Source organism: Rattus norvegicus, chromosome 20, assembly GCF_036323735.1.
Source record: "Rattus norvegicus strain BN/NHsdMcwi chromosome 20, GRCr8, whole genome shotgun sequence".
Lineage (NCBI taxonomy): Eukaryota > Metazoa > Chordata > Mammalia > Rodentia > Muridae > Rattus > Rattus norvegicus.
In genome coordinates this window covers 47,428,265-47,446,940 of record NC_086038.1, presented here as the reverse complement: position 1 = coordinate 47,446,940, position 18,676 = coordinate 47,428,265, and the positions used below count along the sequence as shown (strand labels likewise).

Here is an 18,676-nt window from a genome sequence, read left to right as displayed (position 1 = left end):
CATATTTCATACATTACAACCTTTGGGTAGAATTCATCATTTTGTATTTTTTCAATCAAGAGTTCTTTATCTTTGTGGTATAGATGTGGGATCTGTCTTACTCGTCTGGCCATGGTCTTACAGGCAGTGAGTTGGGTCGAGAGAGACTCAGAAACTTGTTTTTGGCTAACAGCTTAAGGTCACTCCTCATCAACTTCCTTTTTTGTTCTTGGTTTTTTGTTTTGTTTTTCAAGACAGGGCTTCTCTGTGTAGCCCTGGTTGTCCTGAAACTCTCTCTCTGTACACCAGGCTGGCTTGGAACTCAGAGATCAACCTGCCTCTGCCTCCTGAGTGCTGGGATTAAAGATGTAGGCTGCCATACCCAGCCCTCAGTTTCTTTCAATAGCAGTAACTATCGGGTCTCTTTTCATCCTCAGAGAAAAGTGCTAGCGGACAGTGGCAGAGGAAAAGTTGAGCAACTGAAATGAAGACAGAGAAGGACTGGCGTTTAGAATCTTATAAATGCTATGTTGGATGCCCTAAACCATTATTAATCAAGCGTGTGGAGACGATCAGAGGCTGGTGTTGAAGCTAAATATTTAATGGGATTTAGTTCACGCCACGGTTTCCGAGTCTGACTACTGAGGACTGTGTGCGGTGAGCTTTGGGCGTTTCCAGTACAGCCTGTCCTGTATCACTTTATCTTGCTGTCAGGATCGAGGACCCTGGCTGCTCCTCAGCCCGCCTTCATCCATTCAAACAGTTCTCGACAGCCCAGATACTTTGTGTCATCTGCTGCGGCTTAGAAGAATGATGTTTTCTTTCTTGTTATTCTATCCAAGTATAAACAAGAGGAAGTCGCAGGCAGTTACCGTAGCAGAAACAACTTACGGGAAGGCAGGTTTGTGTTGGTTTGTATTTGGTCATCAAGGTTTCAGAGGGGTTCACCTTGGCAGAAAGTCCTGGTCATGGACCAGGACATGGGACAAGGCTTGAGGCAGGGACAGGTACAGCTTTCAAAAGCCCACTCCTAGTGACCTCACTTTCTAAAGGCACCACAGCCTTCAGAACTGCTACATTCCGGGTACCAAGGTCAGAAAGCGTGAGCTGGAAGGAGACACTGTGTATTCAGAACACAGCATCCGGCGCTTGCAACCCCAAAGGGTTAGAGCTCTCTCAAGATGCAAAGTGACTTCAGTCCAGCTTCGAAAGACCCAAAGTCTTAACAGATCTGACACTGTTCAAGAGTTTAAAATCTTTTCCGAGACTCAAGGCAGTCCTTATAAAATCAAAACTGCAAGTCCCATTTCCTTAATCTGTAGTGGCACATGGCGAACACTCCCAATCCGTGGGAGGAGTGGGCAAACAACAAGAAAACACTGGACCCAAAGCAGGCAAAGCGGGGCCAACAGTGCATTCCATAGCTTCGTGTCCAGTACCCAGGGCACACTGGTTACGATCAGAGCTTCATGTTCAGTACCCAGGGCATCTGGTTACGATCAGAGACAAAATCAACTAAGGCAGCACCATCGCTAAGCTCCTGACGTTTGCGACACATGTGGCTTGGCTGCTCTTCTCTTGGACTGGCTTTGCTCAGTGCTGGTCCTGGGCTTCCCCGACATTTCCTTACTCCCCCTTTGAATTAACACATATTGACTATAATGGGTTTCGTCAAGACACTATCACGCCGCATGTATTGTGTTTTGAGCATATCTCGCACTGCCCCTCCCCCAGCTCCTACTGACCCCCTTCTCTCCTCCCAGCAAGTCCTCTTCTGCTTTTGTGTCCCCACTTTTTAATTTTAATTTTGTTTTGCTATCTCACTGAATTTCACTAGGGTTGACTACATGAGACTTAGGAGCTATGAGAGAAGCAAGCGGCACCTTCCCACTGGCTACACCACTCAAGTAAATGTGGTGTCTCCTCCTCATACCTCCACCCTCACCCACCCTACCACCAAGAACTGTGTATAAACCCTCAGAGAGGGGTGGGCTCTCCTGAGCTCCTCCCCTGCCCATGACACGATGTTGGTGTTCTATGTAGAGCGTTTACAGACATTCACGGCCATACCCCTCATTTCCTCACACCCCTACATTCATTCTGCAACTCTGGTGATGGTCCCCGGTCCCTACAGGAGGTGGGCTAGGTGCCCTACTTCTGATTGAGCGGTCAACAGCAGTCACTTCTCAGTGCTTTACCTGGTGTGGGTCACCGCAGTTACCTCTGCCCTCTGCAAAGGGAATCGTGACTGAATCCGACAGCATCGGTAATCTGCGGGCGTGAACGTGGTTAGATAGAAGGCGATTCGAATGGCACATCACAGCCATTTACCAAAGCGTCAGCAGTCCCTTCATAGGTTCCCATGAAACTACGGTCCCTAGCCATGGCCTCCTGACTGGGTTTATGGGGCTGCATGCAAGTTCCCTCGTGTGAAGCAGAACTCAGATCCAACCACAAAGTGGTCATCACCTCCAGAATAGAGGCGCCGCTGTTGTAGCAGTGGGCACATCTTGCCTGGCTGGCTGGTGCTGTTGCCAGCAGGGTCCACAGCAGAGTAGCCTTGTTGATGACAATCCTGTCCCAGGAGCCTGCACAGCATCTCCCAGCACTCCGAGGGCTAGCCAGCAGGGAGGCGGAGCTTTTCGGTCCGCACCAACTTGGCTTCTCCATGTTTCTTCAGCACTCTGGTCTCATCGTCTAGTGCAGGTAGCTGACCAACCGCAATGGCAACATCCACTCACACCTTCCCCTTGTCCTTGTCGCCTCACCTGTGGTTTCTTGCAGCGGTGCTGTCTGTACACAGGGTGCCTGCACTCAAACCATTTGCAGCTGTCAAGACTACTGAGCGTATGATGTCCTTATGGCTTTCCATACATCATTAGTTTGAGTTGGCCTCCTGGTGCCCTCTCCTCACCCCATCTCTCACCTCCCTCCCCGCCCTGTCTCCGTAGCTCTAAGAAGTTATGTCAGTCTTCCTGTATTCATCGAGACGGGCGTTGTGCTCTAATGTATGATCTAACCCAGAGGAAGCTGTGCGGGCACCTGAGAAAAGCTAATTTGCGGTGTTTAGACGGAATACTTTATAGATATCCGTTGGATCCTTTTGACCTGTGGTATGATCCTGACTGTAATGTTTCCATTTATTTAGTCATTTTTCATTGAATGACGGGTATGTCGGTGGTCACAGAGTACAGAAGTCACATACCGTTTACGGTGTTGGACTTATGTCTTGTAGAATTTGCTTTATAAGGTGGTCCCACTAGTGTTAGCTGCGTGCATGCCTAGAGCTGCGATGCCTTCTTGACACTGCTCCTCAGTCATCATAAGGCGACCTTTAAATGCTCTCTTCTCACTCGTTTCAGCTTGAGTCTCTTTCCCCAGGCGTTAGTGTGGCAATGCCCACCTGCGTCCTAGCTCCACCTGCTTGGATGCCAGGCTCCAACCTTTTACCCTAAGGTAGTGTCTGCCTTTGGGGAGGTCCGTTTTCTGGAGGAAGAAAATAGATGGATCCTGTTTTTTTTAAAATTCAATCAGCCAGCCTACGTCTTTTGTTTCAGGGAATGTGGGTCATTAGTATTCAGAGTTAGTCCTGAGAGGTGCATGTTACATTTAGAAAGGAGAAGTTCTGAAGCATCTTATCGAGAAGTCAGTTCCCTTCGTTGCAAAATAAAGGACAGACAGACAGAAGAATTACATGACTGAGTAGTTAGCAGCAGAAATCAGCTTATCAAATTGGAAAATTTGCTAATGGTCGGGAGGAAAAGAAAACAGTGAGTAACTTGAGGCAAATACCGGAATCTAGCAGACTGCCCAAGCGAAAGCTCCCCGGCCACCATTAATGAACTGCACAGTCACCTGGGAGGCAGCCTGAGGTCACAGAGCCATTGCTAGGCAGATCCAGATAAGTACCGACGCTGGCAGGCACGCGTTGACCTGCGAGTGCCCATTTTGTCATATAAGACAGCGTGGCATGTTTATGGAATATAAGAATATTTCAAGGAAGCAGTCTCCATGTCTAAGATTCAGTTGTGAGGGAGTAGGGAGTTAGCTCGGTGGATAAAGTGCTAGCTGCACAAATGTGATGGCCTCAGTTTGTCCCCAGAAACCTTTTCCAAGCCAGATAGGTATGATGGCTGCCAGGGATCCCAGCCCTTGGGAAGCAGAGTTGGGGGGTCCCTGGAGCAAGCTGGCTAGGGACGCTGGTCTACACACACACACACACACACACACACACACACACACACACACACACACACCACAATCGTAAAACAGTGGTGGTACGCACCTGTAATCCCAGCATTCAGGAAGCTGGGACAGGTGGATCACCAATTTGAGCCAATGTGAGCTAAGAAATGAGTTCGAGGCTAACTCAGGCTACATAGTGAGATTCTGAAATAAAGAGACAGGTTTAATCGCAATCATAGCAGCAGCAGATAAACGGGGACAGTCACAGGCCACTGGTGTGAGTGTAGATCACTACAGCCATCCAAAAAGCTGCTAATGTCCACGGAAGCTACACATGTTCTTATCATGTGGTCCTGTGGTTCCTGTTGTGGGTCGACCTAACAAGAGCATGGACACACCACAGCAGAAATCACAGGCAAGAATGATTGTCGCTGTGGTATTGGCAAGGCTAAATGACAGGAAGCCTCAGCTGTCCACGAGCGGGAGAACGAGCTGCTCTTTGTGGTACGCGCCTGTCATCCCAGCCTCTGTGGGTGGAGACAGGGTATTCATTCGTGATCATCTTCATTGTATGGTTACTTAGAGGCCAGCCTGGGCTACAGGAGACCCTGTCTTAAGAAACCAAAAACTAAATCACTCAATCAACCAATCAGCAAATAAATAAGGAGAACCACAGAAGTATGACTCTGTTCTGGTAGGCTCACAAAGACAATACGATAGCACAGATAAATTAGTGACATTTGATGCCTGGGAGCTGGATCTCACAAACATAAAAGAAGGCCCAGGAAGACGTACGTTCTGTATGGTTCTGGTACACAAAGCCCTAAGACCCGGCCAGATTCTCTGGTGCTGGAGTCAGGGTTCTGGCGCTGTGGGAGGTGGAAGGCGACAGTGGACTGTAGAAGTTCTAGTGAGCTTTGCTCAGGTCGGTGTCCGTACGGCATCTTAAAGACAAAAGCCAAACGACGAAACGCTTACAGGTTTTAATCCTTGTTGCTGGGGAGATGGCTCAAGTAGGTAAGTGCTCTTGCTGTCCAAGTGGGAGTAAGCTCAAGTCCTTAGTATCTGTGTAAAAATCTAGGTGCCTGTAACCTCAGCGATGTGGGAGGTGGAGACAGGGTGACATAGGACACAGCCCCTGAAAACCATGAGCTCCCGGCTAGGGAGAGACTCTGTTTCGATGGAGTTAGCTGGAGAGTCAATTGTACCCCAATTTTATACACACACATGCACACATGTACATGCATGGACACATGCACACACACATTCTTAAGCTTTAGAAATAGCAGGACATGGTCCATCTTGAGTGAGACGTAAGCTGTTAGAATGTAATGCTGGTTCAGAAGGCTGTCCACTCCTCAGCTGTCCACTCCCCAGCTGTCCACTCCTCAGCTGTCCACTCCTCAGCTGTCCACGCCTCAGCTGTCCTCTCCTCAGCTGTCCACTCCTCAGCTGCCCACTCCTCAGCTGTCCACTCCTCAGCTGTCCACTCCTCAGCTGTCCTCTCCTCAGCTGTCCACTCCTCAGCTGTCCACTCCTCAGCTGTCCTCTCCTCAGCTGTCCACTCCTCAGCTGTCCACTCCTCAGCTGTCCTCCCCTCAGCTGTCCACTCCTCAGCTGTCCTCCCCTCAGCTGTCCTCCCCTCAACTGTCCACTCCTCAGCTGTCCACTCCTCAGCTGCCCACTCCTCAGCTGTCCACTCCCCAGCTGTCCACTCCCCAGCTGTCTACTCCTCAGCTGTCCTCTCCTCAGCTGTCCTCTCCTCAGCTGTCCACTCCTCAGCTGCCCACTCCTCAGCTGTCCATTCCTCAGCTGCCCACTCCTCAGCTGTCCACTCCTCAGCTGTCCTCCCCTCAGCTGTCCACTCCTCAGCTGTCCACTCCTCAGCTGTCCACTCCTCAGCTGCCCATTCCCCAGCTGTCCACTCCTCAGCTGTCCACTCCTCAGCTGCCCATTCCCCAGCTGTCCACTCCTCAGCTGTCCACGCCTCAGCTGTCCTCTCCTCAGCTGTCCACTCCTCAGCTGTCCACTCCTCAGCTGTCCTCTCCTTAGCTGTCCTCCCCTCAGCTGTCCACTCCTCAGCTGTCCTCCCCTCATCTGTCCTCCCCTCAGCTGTCTACTCCCCAGCTGTCCACTCCTCAGCTGTCCACGCCTCAGCTGTCCACTCCTCAGCTGCCCACTCCCCAGCTGTCCACTCCTCAGCTGTCCACGCCTCAGCTGTCCTCTCCTCAGCTGTCCACTCCTCAGCTGTCCATTCCTCAGCTGTCCACTCCTCAGCTGTCCACTCCTCAGCTGTCCTCTCCTTAGCTGTCCTCCCCTCAGCTGTCCACTCCTCAGCTGTCCTCCCCTCATCTGTCCTCCCCTCAGCTGTCTACTCCTCAGCTGTCCACTCCTCAGCTGTCCTCTCCTCAGCTGTCCACTCCTCAGCTGTCTGTCTGTCGTTGGCTCAGTTTCTCCTGGTACTTGCCACCTGCTCATGGAATTCTGTTCTTAGCATAAAAGGCAGTGTGGTAGTCACAAAGCATGTTTATACCTAACTAGTTTTTCTCATAAAAGTTTTTAGGATCTCGAAACTAGTTAAGCTCAGAGTCATGTATACGGCCATCAGTTTCGTATCTCTTTGTTTGGAGACAGGTCTCAGACTCTCCGTGTGGCTGAGTCTGAGGTCCCAGCTCTCCTGCCTCTGCGAATGACTGCTGGAATCAAAGGCATGTGACACGAGATCTGGTTTTATGTGGTGCTGGGGACAGAACCCAGAGCTTCCTACACACTAGGGAGCACTGTACCAATGGCTCCATCCTCGGCCATTCCTCACTGCATTCATGCTGTGTGCGTGCATGTGTGTGTGCATGTGTGTGTGTGTACATGTGTGTGTGTGCATGTGCGTGTGTGTTAAGATTTTTTTGTATGTATGGATGTTTTGCTTGCTTTTATGTATCTGTACCACCTATGTGCCTGCTGCCCTCAAAGACCAGGAGACGGCTTCCTATCTCCTAGAACTGGAGTTAGACAGCCGTGTGTCATCATGTGGGATCTGGGGGGACATAAACCTCTGGAAGAGCAGCCAGTACCACTGAGGTATCTCTCTAGCCCCTCAGTATTTCTTTATATCTAGGAAAAACTTAAATCATGTAAGTTATTAGCAGACTTTTTTTTTTTAAAGGACTAGGAGATTTCTTAAAATTTTTTTAAATGTATTTTTCTGGAGACAAAAATCTCACCATGTAGCTCTGGCTGGCCTTGAACTTACTTACTATGTAGACCAGGCTGGCCTGGAGCTCAGAGATACAGCCCATCTCTGCCTCTTGAGCGCTGATATTAAAGGCGTGTGCTATGCCTGGCTTATTTTTACCTTTATGCTCTAAAGTAGGGGTTAAGGTGTGAGAGAGAGAGAGAGTGTGTGTGTACGTGCGTGTGTGCTATGCGTGTGTGTGTGTGTGCATGTATGTGTGCGTGTGCGCGTGTGTGTGTGTGTGTGTGTGTGTGTGCTGTGCGTGTGTGTGTGCATTCTTACTGGTAAGACTGGAATGGACCACATAGTTAGAAAGATAATTTTGAGAAGAATTAAGCAGGAAGAGGTATTACTTATTTTATTTTCTGAAACAGGACAGTCCTCCGTTTTCTTTTTGTTACTTATTAATAGGTAAAACCAGTCAAATCTCATGGTTTTCACCCCTCAACTTCCTATTTAACACAGTCACTTAGGTAATGTTAAAACTCATCTTAGGGGCTGGGGATTTAGCTCAGTGGTAGAGCGCTTACCTAGGAAGCGCAAGGCCCTGGGTTCGGTCCCCAGCTCCGAAAAAAAAAAAGAACCAAAGAAAACTCATCTTAGGGGGCCAGAGAGATGGCTCAGTCATTAAGAGCGGTGATGGCACAAGCCTTTAATCCCAGCACTCGGGAGGCAGAGGCAGGCAGATCTCTGTGAGTTCCAGGCCAGCCTGGTCTACAGAGTGAGTTCCAGGCCAGCCTGGTCTATAGAGTGAGTTCCAGGCCAGCCTGGTCTACAGAGTGAGTTCCAGGCCAGCCTGGTCTACAGAGTGAGTTCCAGGCCAGCCTGGTCTACAGAGTGAGTCCAGGCCAGCCTGGTCTACAGAGTGAGTTCCAGGACAGCCTGGTCTACAGAGTGAGTTCCAGGCCAGCCTGGTCTACAGAGTGAGTTCCAGGACAGCCTGGTCTACAGAGTGAGTTCCAGGCCAGCCTGGTCTGTCTACAGAGTGAGTTCCAGGACAGCCTGGTCTACAGAGAGAGTGAGTTCCAGGACAGCCTGGTCTACAGAGAGAGTGAGTTCCAGGACAGCCTGGGCTACAGAGTGAGTTCCAGGACAGCCTGGTCTACAGAGTGAGTTCCAGGCCAGCCTGGTCTACAGAGTGAGTTCCAGGACAGCCTGGTCTGTCTACAGAGTGAGTTCCAGGACAGCCTGGTCTACAGAGTGAGTTCCAGGCCAGCCTGGGCTACACAGAGAGACCCTGTCTGGAAAAACAGCAGGAAAGAGCAGTGATTGCCCCTCAGGGGATCCAGGTTAAGTTCCCAGCACCCACATGGCAGCTCACAAGTGTAACTAGAGGGTCCCGCTCCCTCACATGGACACATGCAGGCAAAACACCAGAGCACATAAAACAACAAGAAATTTTAAAATCTCGACTTGCGCTACTCTATCTCCACTTTTAGATTTTATTCCATTTTACAATAAGGTATTAATTTTTAAACAAACTATGCGAAGCATGGGCACATCTCAGTCTTCTCGTAGAGGCTAATATGTTGTGATCTTAAAAGGTTTTCTCCATTGTGTTTGTTGTTCCTTTGTTCAAACTGGGAAAGCATAAATGGCTTCCACCTTTCTAGTCCCGAGGAAGGACCTAGCGCCTGGGAAATAAATACACATTGGGCAAGGGCTGCACCGCTGAGCTCTGCCCCAGCATCAGACTGGGGACCAAGTAGACGCTATAGAAAGCCACTTTGAGATGCCACTCTGAGATGTCCTGGTCCCTACGGCATAGTTCTGACTCTACAACAGGGGGTCAGAGGTGCAGTGACTTTATTCAGAATCCCTTCTTTCCAAAGTCAGAGGCCATTGGCTCGTGCTTGCTGCCGTATGCAATCTCCTTTTTCTCCCCCACATCTTCCTAATTGCATTTTCAGATTATTTAATTGTATTTGTCCTTTGTACATAAATACACAAACTATTTGAAAATAAATTTCACTTGGAGGCTGATTGGTAGAGTCCTTATGCATGGAAACCAGCGCTGTTAAGAGGACTCGGGGCTCGAAAGGGTCGAGGGAAATAAGGGGATGTCCTAGAGGCTAGATCCTTTAGGTTCGTCCTCCACTCGGAGAGTGTGGCTTCCTGCCTCTTGTACCCTTTTGCAAAGCGCTTTGAGGAATCTAGGCTAGCATAGGTGGGAACAATCGGAAGATTTGACGTTTATTTTTCCTCTAAAAATACAAACGGGGAGTTAATCTCTTGCAGACAATTAAGAGCTCCCATCGCGGGGCTTTGGTTACAGATCTTAGCTGCTGATTAGGTGTTCCTTGGTGGTGATTACTCAAAGTACAAACGCAATCATTTGCTGCGGCTTAATCACTCACGTTTGAGAAGTTAGCTACCCGGAAAGAGAAACTGAAGCTTGTGGAACTTCCATTACCCTTATTTTTAATAATTAAAAAAAGAGAGAAGAAAGAAAAAGAAAAGGAGAAGAAATTACAGCTACATTAGGAATATTGGGTCATCTAGGATAAATTGTAGTCATGAAGAGATACAGAACCTGGCAGATACACGGCCCTGAGTGGACGGGTTCCCCATGGCATGCTGTCTGCAGTGGAGGGAACAGATGAATGGCTGCCCTTGTCACAGTCCGAGATGGCTTCCTCACAGAAGCAGAGGAATCTGCTCTTTAATCGTGCATTCTCTTCCTTCGAGCTGATGGCTGAGCCCTCGCTATCACAGGAGGGGCAAAGGGAAGGATAAATCTCTCTCCTCGGGTTTTGCCATAGCATTCAAAGTAGAAGAGAAGAGAGATGGAGGTGGGGAGCCGTAGATGAGTGCGGCTTTTATTTTCGTTTTTAACGGGTCCGGTGAAGCAAGGAGAGAACGGGGTGGTGCGCTTGCGCGATGGTGCGCTTGCACGGTGCTGCCCTTGGCGTTGCTGCGCTCCTGTCTGCTGCGATGGGTTACAGGCAGTCCCGAGAATAAGGCATGGAGTGGATTTAAATGATGAGCCGGGTGACCGGGAGGCAGTTAAGAAGCCATGATTTTTGTTAGGTTCAGGGGCCATTCTTGGAACGTGTATTGCCAAGTCTCAGCTGTCGGATTCCTTCAGAGGTCCAGCTCGTAGAGCTTACTGTATGTGAAGCAAATTTACAACGGCAGCTGCCTAATACTAATACTGTCCGTGTGCCTACCCGCTAGTCTAGTTTTCTGGATCTCTGCCCTTAAGGAGACTAGTCAGGAGGTTACCCAGACTATCCTCACATGGCCTCTGTCACGAAGAACCTCTTCAACCTCCAGCTCACTGGTCAGCCTGAGGATGGGTTCTTGTTGCCGCTATGGGTGGTCTTCTGCCCTGGGCCGTTGAGAAGTGTGTATACAGCAATACACCTCAGAGGGGAGAAACATACCACTTCCCAGGTGTGCCCAGGCCATATGTTCCTGTGACTCACTGGTGGACAGACAGCCCATGTCTGTAACTCATGCAGGCTTAAAAACAGTTTCTTCTCACAGCCTTTAGTTCTGGGCACAGCTGCTCCTTCACCTTCCTCAGCACCATGGCAAATGGCTGTGGCTGCAATGTTGGCCGGAAACTGGTCAACATGCTATCTTCATGTTATTGCATATCCTTGTCAGGTTTTTGGTTTTTTTTTTTGTTTTGTTTTGTTTTGTTTTCTGTTTTTTGGGGTTTTTTTTGTTTTGTTTTTTGTTTTGTTTTGTTTTGTTTTCTGTTTTTGTTTTTTGTTTTTTTTTTGTTTTTTGTTTTTTTTTGTTTTTTGCATGGAGAGCTTAGGTTTTCTTGTAGCATGGTGGCCTCTGGGCAGTTAGACACTTACCTGGCACTTCAGAGCGCCTGAGGAAATATTCTAACTACCAGCTAAGAAGGTTCAGTGGGTGTCATGTCAGGTGTCTGGTACCTACCATTGTTTCCTATTTTTTTCTCCTTTCTCCCCTCCCTTCCTTGTACTAGAGGCTGAGTAGGTGGCCCCTGCATCTAGGCAAACATGGTATCCAGAGGTGTCCCTTGGCCTTATTTGTATTATGTATTTTGAAATAACTTCTCCCTAGGACACCAGGCCCAGCGTTCTGGGGTTTGTTTGCAGGGTCTGTCTATGTAGCACTGCCTGCAGGGCACTGTAGCCAAGTCATTTTCAAGTGCACAACAGTCCTCAGGCCTCGGCCCCCTGAGTGCTGGGACGATAGCCTGCCCCACTACCTCCACAAGTAAAGATTCAAGGGACAGATCACGAGCCCTGTTTCTTTTTGGTTGAGTTATCAGCAGCACATTGTCAGAACATGCTGGGAGGGCTGGAGAGATGGCTCAGTGGTTAAGAGCACTGACTGCTCTTCCAGAGGTCCTGAGTTCAAATCCCAGCAACCACATGGTGGCTCACAACCATCTGTAATGGGATCCATTGCCCTCTTCTGGTGAGTCTGAAGACAGCTACAGTGTACTCATGTAAATAAAATAAATCTTAAAAAAATAGAACAGGCTAGGATAAGGGGTGTTTGAAGTATTATGGGCTATTTTGGAAGTGTTATCTGTTCTTGGTCTAAGAAATTTTGAAAAATGTGGTTTTCATTCATAAAAAATAATAAAGTCATGAAGATACTTTTCCTCATGAAGTTTTTAAAAATTCAGATTTGCTTTTAATACAAACTAAAAGGACATCCTATAAATATTTGACATGTTCTAAACACCCTGGATTACCCTGCTGCTCAGGGAGCATGTATGTATGCATGTGTGTATACGTGTATATGCATATGTGTATGTATATGATGTATATGTATGTGTATATGTACATATGTGCACATGTTTCCTCCATCCTACGAACCCCCAATTAATCCAAGTAGGTGTTGCAAAGTTCATGAGTTTTTGCACTAAGATATTTGGAGTGGTGTGTGTGTGTGTGTGTGTGTGTGTGTGTGTGTGTGTACGCATGCACATTATTTACATGTCAAGAGGATGGAAGAAGAGATTATTACTTGGGTGGAGAAAGGATTAATGATGCAGGATGATGGAGGTTGAAGGAAGCTTCTAGAACAGGAACAAACACTGAAGACTTAATGGCTGGAAGGAGGGATGAGGGACTGGCAAATACTCAAGGTGAAGGTGGGTCTGCCAGAAGCATCACTCGCGTGTGGTCATTCGCTGTTAAATGCTAGCACAGCTGTCTCTCAGACTGCTTTTCCTCCACCTCCAAGCTGAAGTATTCTTCCTGGTAGCTTCCACCTTCTTTTTCCCGAGTAATAGAAATGGCTATTCTAAAGAATAGAGCCAAATCTCAAATGTAGGTACTTGGGGAAATTTACTGACAGCACAGATCTGGCAAAGCTTCAGAAAAACATAATACAAAAGTTACCCCCTTGCCACGCAACAGCCTTGGCTTGGAGAGGGCTTCCTGAGAGAAGGGGTGTTTGAGAGCATCGAAAGACACAACGTGAGGTCAAATCGTGCAGACAAACTGGCCTGTTTTCTGCTGGAAGCAGGTTTCCCGATTGCCTGCTCTTGCCATTCTAATGACTCTCTGGATAGCTCATGTCTTGCAAATCAAAAGCCCAGCCTTTTATTCACATATCAATTCAGTTGTTACCCCAGTTCCCTTTTGATTATCCCACAAATCAGCAGACCATGGCCCCAGTTCCCTCATTCTTAGAAAAAGGCAACAAGCACTTTTTAAAAAAAATATTGCAAATGAATTCAGAGATCGGCCTGCCTTTGTAAGCAAAGACAATGAGCTAGTTGGGTTGGATCCTGTCCTGAGATGACCATTATTTCTACCACACCTGGGCCCAAACTAGCTCTGTCCCAGGCTGACCTGGAACTCAGGAATCTGCCTGCCCTATTGTCTGTTTCAGGTCTGTGAAGCCCCGCATATGATTCATATCACATCCTTATGTTTTGCATAGTTGAGAATGTGTGTATTTTTGAACTCATGTTTTCAGAGTTCTTTCCCATAGCCTTGAGGGCTGTCCTGAAGGTCTCAGCATTTACCATTTTGCTGAGACATAGACACACACTTGATATATATATATATATATATATATATATATATATATATATATATATATATACACACACACACACACACACACACACACACACAGATAAGCCTTATGCCCGCCCACATCAACCATCAACACCTGAGGAGGCCCTGGTAGCTCTGTTTCAGGGGCAAGAATCATGTCACGTCATTTCTTGCATGGACAAGCTGGACTTGGAAAGATTTAATATTGAAACTTCAATTTTATGAATCTTGCATGAGTTAAATTGTTTTCTAAGTTCATTATATTATTTCATTGAAACATCTCAGGTACCACATACACACACATATATACACACACATATTCATATATACACACACATATAGACACATATACACACACATATATATATACATACACAGACACATATACACATACACATACACTTATAGACACATATATACATACACACATACACCTATACACATATATATACATACACACATACACATACACAACATACACGTATATATATACATACACACACACACACACACACACACACACACACACACGCACACACACACACATTCCTTAGGGATTTTTCACTTGTTTTTTGTTTTTCACTTGTCAGGGTCATTTTTCCAAAGCATTTTTAATTTTATGTTTCTAACAACAAAATAAAGTATAACAAGGTTAAACAAAAACCATCACATGGAAGTTGGACAAGGCAAACCAACAGAAGGAAAAGAGCCCCAAAGAAGCCACAAGAACGAGAGACCTACATGCCACACGCTCAGGCATCCCATAAGTACACTAAACTGAAAGCCACAGTTTATATGCAGAGGACTTGGTGCGAACCTGTGCTTGCCGCCCCAGTCTCTGTGAGTTCATATGAGCTTTTCTCAGTTGATTCTGAGGGACTTGCTCTCCTGGTGTCCTTCCTCCGTCCCCTCTGACTCTCAGGACCTTTCTGCCTCCTCTTCTGCAAGGTTCCCTGAGCTCTTAGGGAAGGGATTTGATGGAGACATCAAATTTAAGGCTGAGTGCTCTAAGGTTTCTCTCCCCCGATCTCTGTGTGTGTGTGTGTGTGTGTGTGTGTGTGTGTGTGTGTGTGTGTGTGTGTGTGTGTGTGAGAGAGAGAGAGAGAGAGAGAGAGAGAGAGAGAGAGAGAGAGAGTGGATCTCCGTATTTTTCTCATCTGTTGCAAGAGGAAGCCTCTCTGATGATGGCCGAGTAAATCCCTGATTATGAGTATAGCAGAGTATCATTAGGGGTCATTTTCTCATTCTTATTTTAATTGTTTTTATTTTTAAAGACTGTTTATTTGGTATTTGCTTGGTAGTGTCCCTGGGCTATCTAGTCTCTGGTTCTTGGCCCTTCAAGCAGTCTTGGGTATGGGTCCTATATTAGGTCAAATCTATTTCTGGCTTTAAAAGATGGCTTGTTTTTTTTTTTTTTGTTTTTTTTTTTTTGTGTGTGTCCGCATTATAGGAATATTGCAATACGGTCCAGCTGGATTCTGGGGTAGATTATCGGAAAAGGGAACTCACCCCTGCCGGGAAACTCTACTACCTGTAAGTGTTCTCTTTGTGTGTGTGTGGTTTTAAAGTTTTTTTTAGCTTATAATTTAATGACTTACCAGGAAAAGATTAAGAAAATAAGTGCTTTATTAGAACCCGAAAGACTAATCTGGGTTTTATAATTTTTAAACAATGTAATGCTGTTAACTTCTTTATACTGCTTTCACCATTCACATTTGCGTCCTTTCGGATGTGCGATTGGGTGAAACCTTAATTATGTTTTTGGGGAGGAAGTGACAGATGGTCAGGAAGTAATGAGTGTCCCCTCAAAAGAGGCTGTGACATTAAGAGAGTATCTTTACTGTGCTAGAGGAATTAATTATTTGTGGACATTTCTGACAAGTGTTCCATCCCCGTCCCCCCGAAGTTGTTGCCGTATTTTGTTGGACAATCTGTCTGTATTTACTGTTGTTGATTGACGCCCATGCATAACTGATACAAAATGTATCCTATACGCAAATGTAACAGTATATCTTGAAGTCCTTCACAAGATCTTCCTGAGCAGAAGCAATTTATCTAATAGATGTATTCAGCACATGTAGTTAAGTTATTGCTGAGAAAACAAATACAGTCTGTTTGAAAATGTCACTTGCGAGGACCCCGGGCAGGAAAAAGTGCTTTCTAGATGCAACTGTTGTTCAGTGTCTGCCAACAGTGTTTGGCGCACCGTGGGCTCTCAGGAGCTGCATTCCAGGCCTAATTGTAATTTCACTAAAGGGCATGTTTCTGGTAATTTAAATTTTGATGACAACGTGCCTAAGAGAGGTTGAGGAAACTTCTTGTCTTGCCGCCTTGTAAGCAGAAGTACTTACTGTTTCTGAAGCAGAAATTAGTCGGGGAAATCGCATAATTAAAATTGCATACTTTATAGCGCAGCAAAGGGACTGTTGCAGCTTATATCCAGAGGCTGATGATTATCATAGCTGCTTCTTCACCCGCCCTTAAGTAGTCTTTAAAGTACTTTATGATTCTTAACTATTCTCTGAACGCTATTGTCTGCTCTCACGTGGACGCTTTCTTCCCGGATTCTTTTATCTTGAGTTTTTTGGACCCTTTATTTTTTCTGATGCTAATAACCTTCCCCTGACTTGCTGTGGCCCATTCCGTGTTGTTTCCAGGAGGTAGTAAGTGTCAATAAGTGGTTACTTCCTCGATTCTTTCTTCAAAGGACTATTCCCTGTTTTTAGGCAAAGTACTATGGAAAAATTAAAGTATTTCTTGGTGAGGAATTACTTACATGAAGAAAATGGGCTGGGGCCTAGGTCTGTCTGAAGAGCTGGCTGTGCAGGTATGAGGACTGGGATCCCAGCAGCCTTGGAAAAGCTGGATGTGGCCATATGTATCCTGGCACACAGTGCTAGGGACGTGGAGAATCGAGGCTCTGGGCTCCCTGGCCAGGCAGCATAGTCGGGTCTCTAAGGTCTAAGAGACACTGTCTCGAAAAATATGATTGAGGAAGTTGCCAGACATCGGCACGCACACGTCTGCATCATGAAGTCTCTGTCACGGTGCTAACACTGCCTCAGTAGGGTTTCTTGAGGTAAAAAAAAAAAAAAAAAAGCTGCTTTTGCTGAAAGCATAGACATTTTACCTAACCCTGGGGTATCCAGTTATTTTCCTGATTTTATTTTTTTTTAATTTAATTATTTTTATTTACTTTCTTGTGTGTATGTATGTGTTGACACGTTTCATGGAAGTTCATGCACTCACACGCATTTCTCAGGAGCATGTGGAGGTCAGAGGTGGCTGCTCTGTGGGTTCTGGGGATCAAAATCAGGTATTCGGCTTTTGGAGCAAGTACCCTCTGAGCCATCTCATCTGCCTGCCCACGACGAGGGGACTCTAGCAGAGCGAAACTCAGTTTCTAAGACATGCAGTGGGTAAACACAGACTCACGCTAACATCTCGGAGTCCAGGAAACCAGGCTGTACAAGGGAACCCTGAGATACGGCAGAGTAGCAGGCTCAGAGTGTACCCCTTACGTCCTCAAATGAGCCCTCAGGCAGAACTCCTTCATGGCCAGGGGTATAGGTTCCCTGGAGCCAAGGTTACGTACATACAGATGGCCGTAAGCTGCCTAGATTGGGTGCATGGAGCAAAGTTCAGGTCCTCTGCTAGTGCAGCCTTGTCCTCCAAGCCACCCTTCCAGCTTGGGGCTTTTGTTTTGAGACTCTCTCTCTCCGTTGTCCTCGCTACCCTGAATTGTCTCTGACAGCAAGCGGGTCTTGAACTTGTGAGCTTCCTGCCTAATCCTTCTGAGCATCTGTGATTACAGAGCCCCAGACCCAGCTCAGCTTATCTTATAGCAAACATTACTGCATTTCCCCTCGTAACCGACTCTCGAGTTCTGTGCTGTTCTCTTGCCCTGTCAGACGTGTTCCCCTCATTACTCTCTGGACGAAATCTTTTGTAAATATATGATCCAGACTACTCCCTGTCTGTTTCACTGGAAGGAGAACCGAGCTTCTCCCCCCAGTGCAGCACCTACAAAAACCATTCCCACACACGATCATTAATTACATGGAAATATTCAGACGAGAACAGTGTATTCTGGCTGTGGATCAGAGGCTTGACTAGAAAGTCATTAGCTCAGCACTTCACTACTTCAGGCCTCCAAAGGCACTGAAATACGTCCCAAGCCAGAACCCAAATAATACTAAAAACTGCCAGAGTTCATTCAGAACAACCTGCAAAGTTGGCCTGGAGTGAGGCGTACAGCTCAGAATATTGTCTGCTCCCTGAGAACTGACTCACACGGGCATTGCCTGTTCACTTGTCATGCCTTTCAGTTGGAGGTGTGTGTGTGTGTGTGTGTGTGTATGTGTGTGTGTGTGTGTGTGTGTGTTCAGTGCGTGTGCTCGTACCATGGCATGCATGTGGAGGTCAGAGGGCAGTCCCGGGTATCAGCCCTTGCCTTCTGATTTGTTCAAGTCAGGGTCTTGTTTGTTATTAAGCTGCCTGCTCCGGGCAAGCTGGCCCTTGAGCTTCCAGGAGACCTCCCACTGCTGTAGGAATGTTAGGATTACAGGCGCACAACCTCATATGCAGCTCTACACTAGGTGCCGGATCCAAAGTCAGGCTTGTGCAGAGAGCATGTTTAGCTTTTGAAACACCACCGCCTGCCCCCAGCCTCTAGACTGCCTGTCTAAGTAGGTCCCAGAGTGGTCGCTTAGGTCAATGTCAGCAAGTTGCCAGCAACAGAGAGTTTGAGTGTAAATGCTCAAATTTGCACCTGGCTGAAACCAGCCTGTCCCTATCCAGGTTTTCCTCCTGTAGTACTGTACCTTTAGTCCTCCGACAAGCACAGTTTCTTTCTGGGTTCTTGCTGAGGTGGTCTGTTAAAACCAGGCGGTTCCATTAGGTTTTGGATTTCTCATTTGTATCTGTGGGGCCACCTGGAGCACTGACTTATTTTGAACCTCATGGAACTTGTCATGCATGACCCGTGTCACACTTACCCAGGAATTTACTCACCTCAGATTAGCTCTTTGTGTGGGGCTGGTAGCAGGAGAGGGTATCTTTTTGTACATGCAGTGACCACGTCTGTCCAGCAGGGGGCACAGCCATGGAGGTGGCCTCATGGGATGCTGCCCTGGCCATTTGTGGTCTCTTCTGCAACAGGACGGTCCAATGGTTTCCTGAAGAGAGAGTTTCTGACCACCTTAGTCTCACGTTTCCTGTTTGTTTTTCATTTGCTTTTAGGAACTAAGAAGTGTGAGGTCTTTCTGATAAGTCT

The 18,676-nt window shown here is 47.0% G+C and overlaps 1 protein-coding gene across 7 annotated transcripts in view; it reads left to right on the top strand.

Annotated features, from left to right (window-relative positions):
- Afg1l (AFG1 like ATPase) overlaps positions 1 to 18,676 on the top strand; it is a 169,726-nt gene that overhangs the window by 103,367 nt on the left and 47,683 nt on the right. For 4 of the 7 annotated variants that reach the window (XR_005497332.2, NM_001037656.1, XM_039099033.2 and 1 more), the window contains 1 exon segment: positions 14,852 to 14,934. The exons of 2 other annotated variants lie outside the window; for them this stretch is intronic. Coding sequence is in view for 4 of the 5 variants with exons in the window: in NM_001037656.1 (NP_001032745.1) it covers positions 14,852 to 14,934 (83 nt within the window). In the remaining variant the exon portion in view is untranslated. 7 annotated transcript variants of the gene reach the window in all.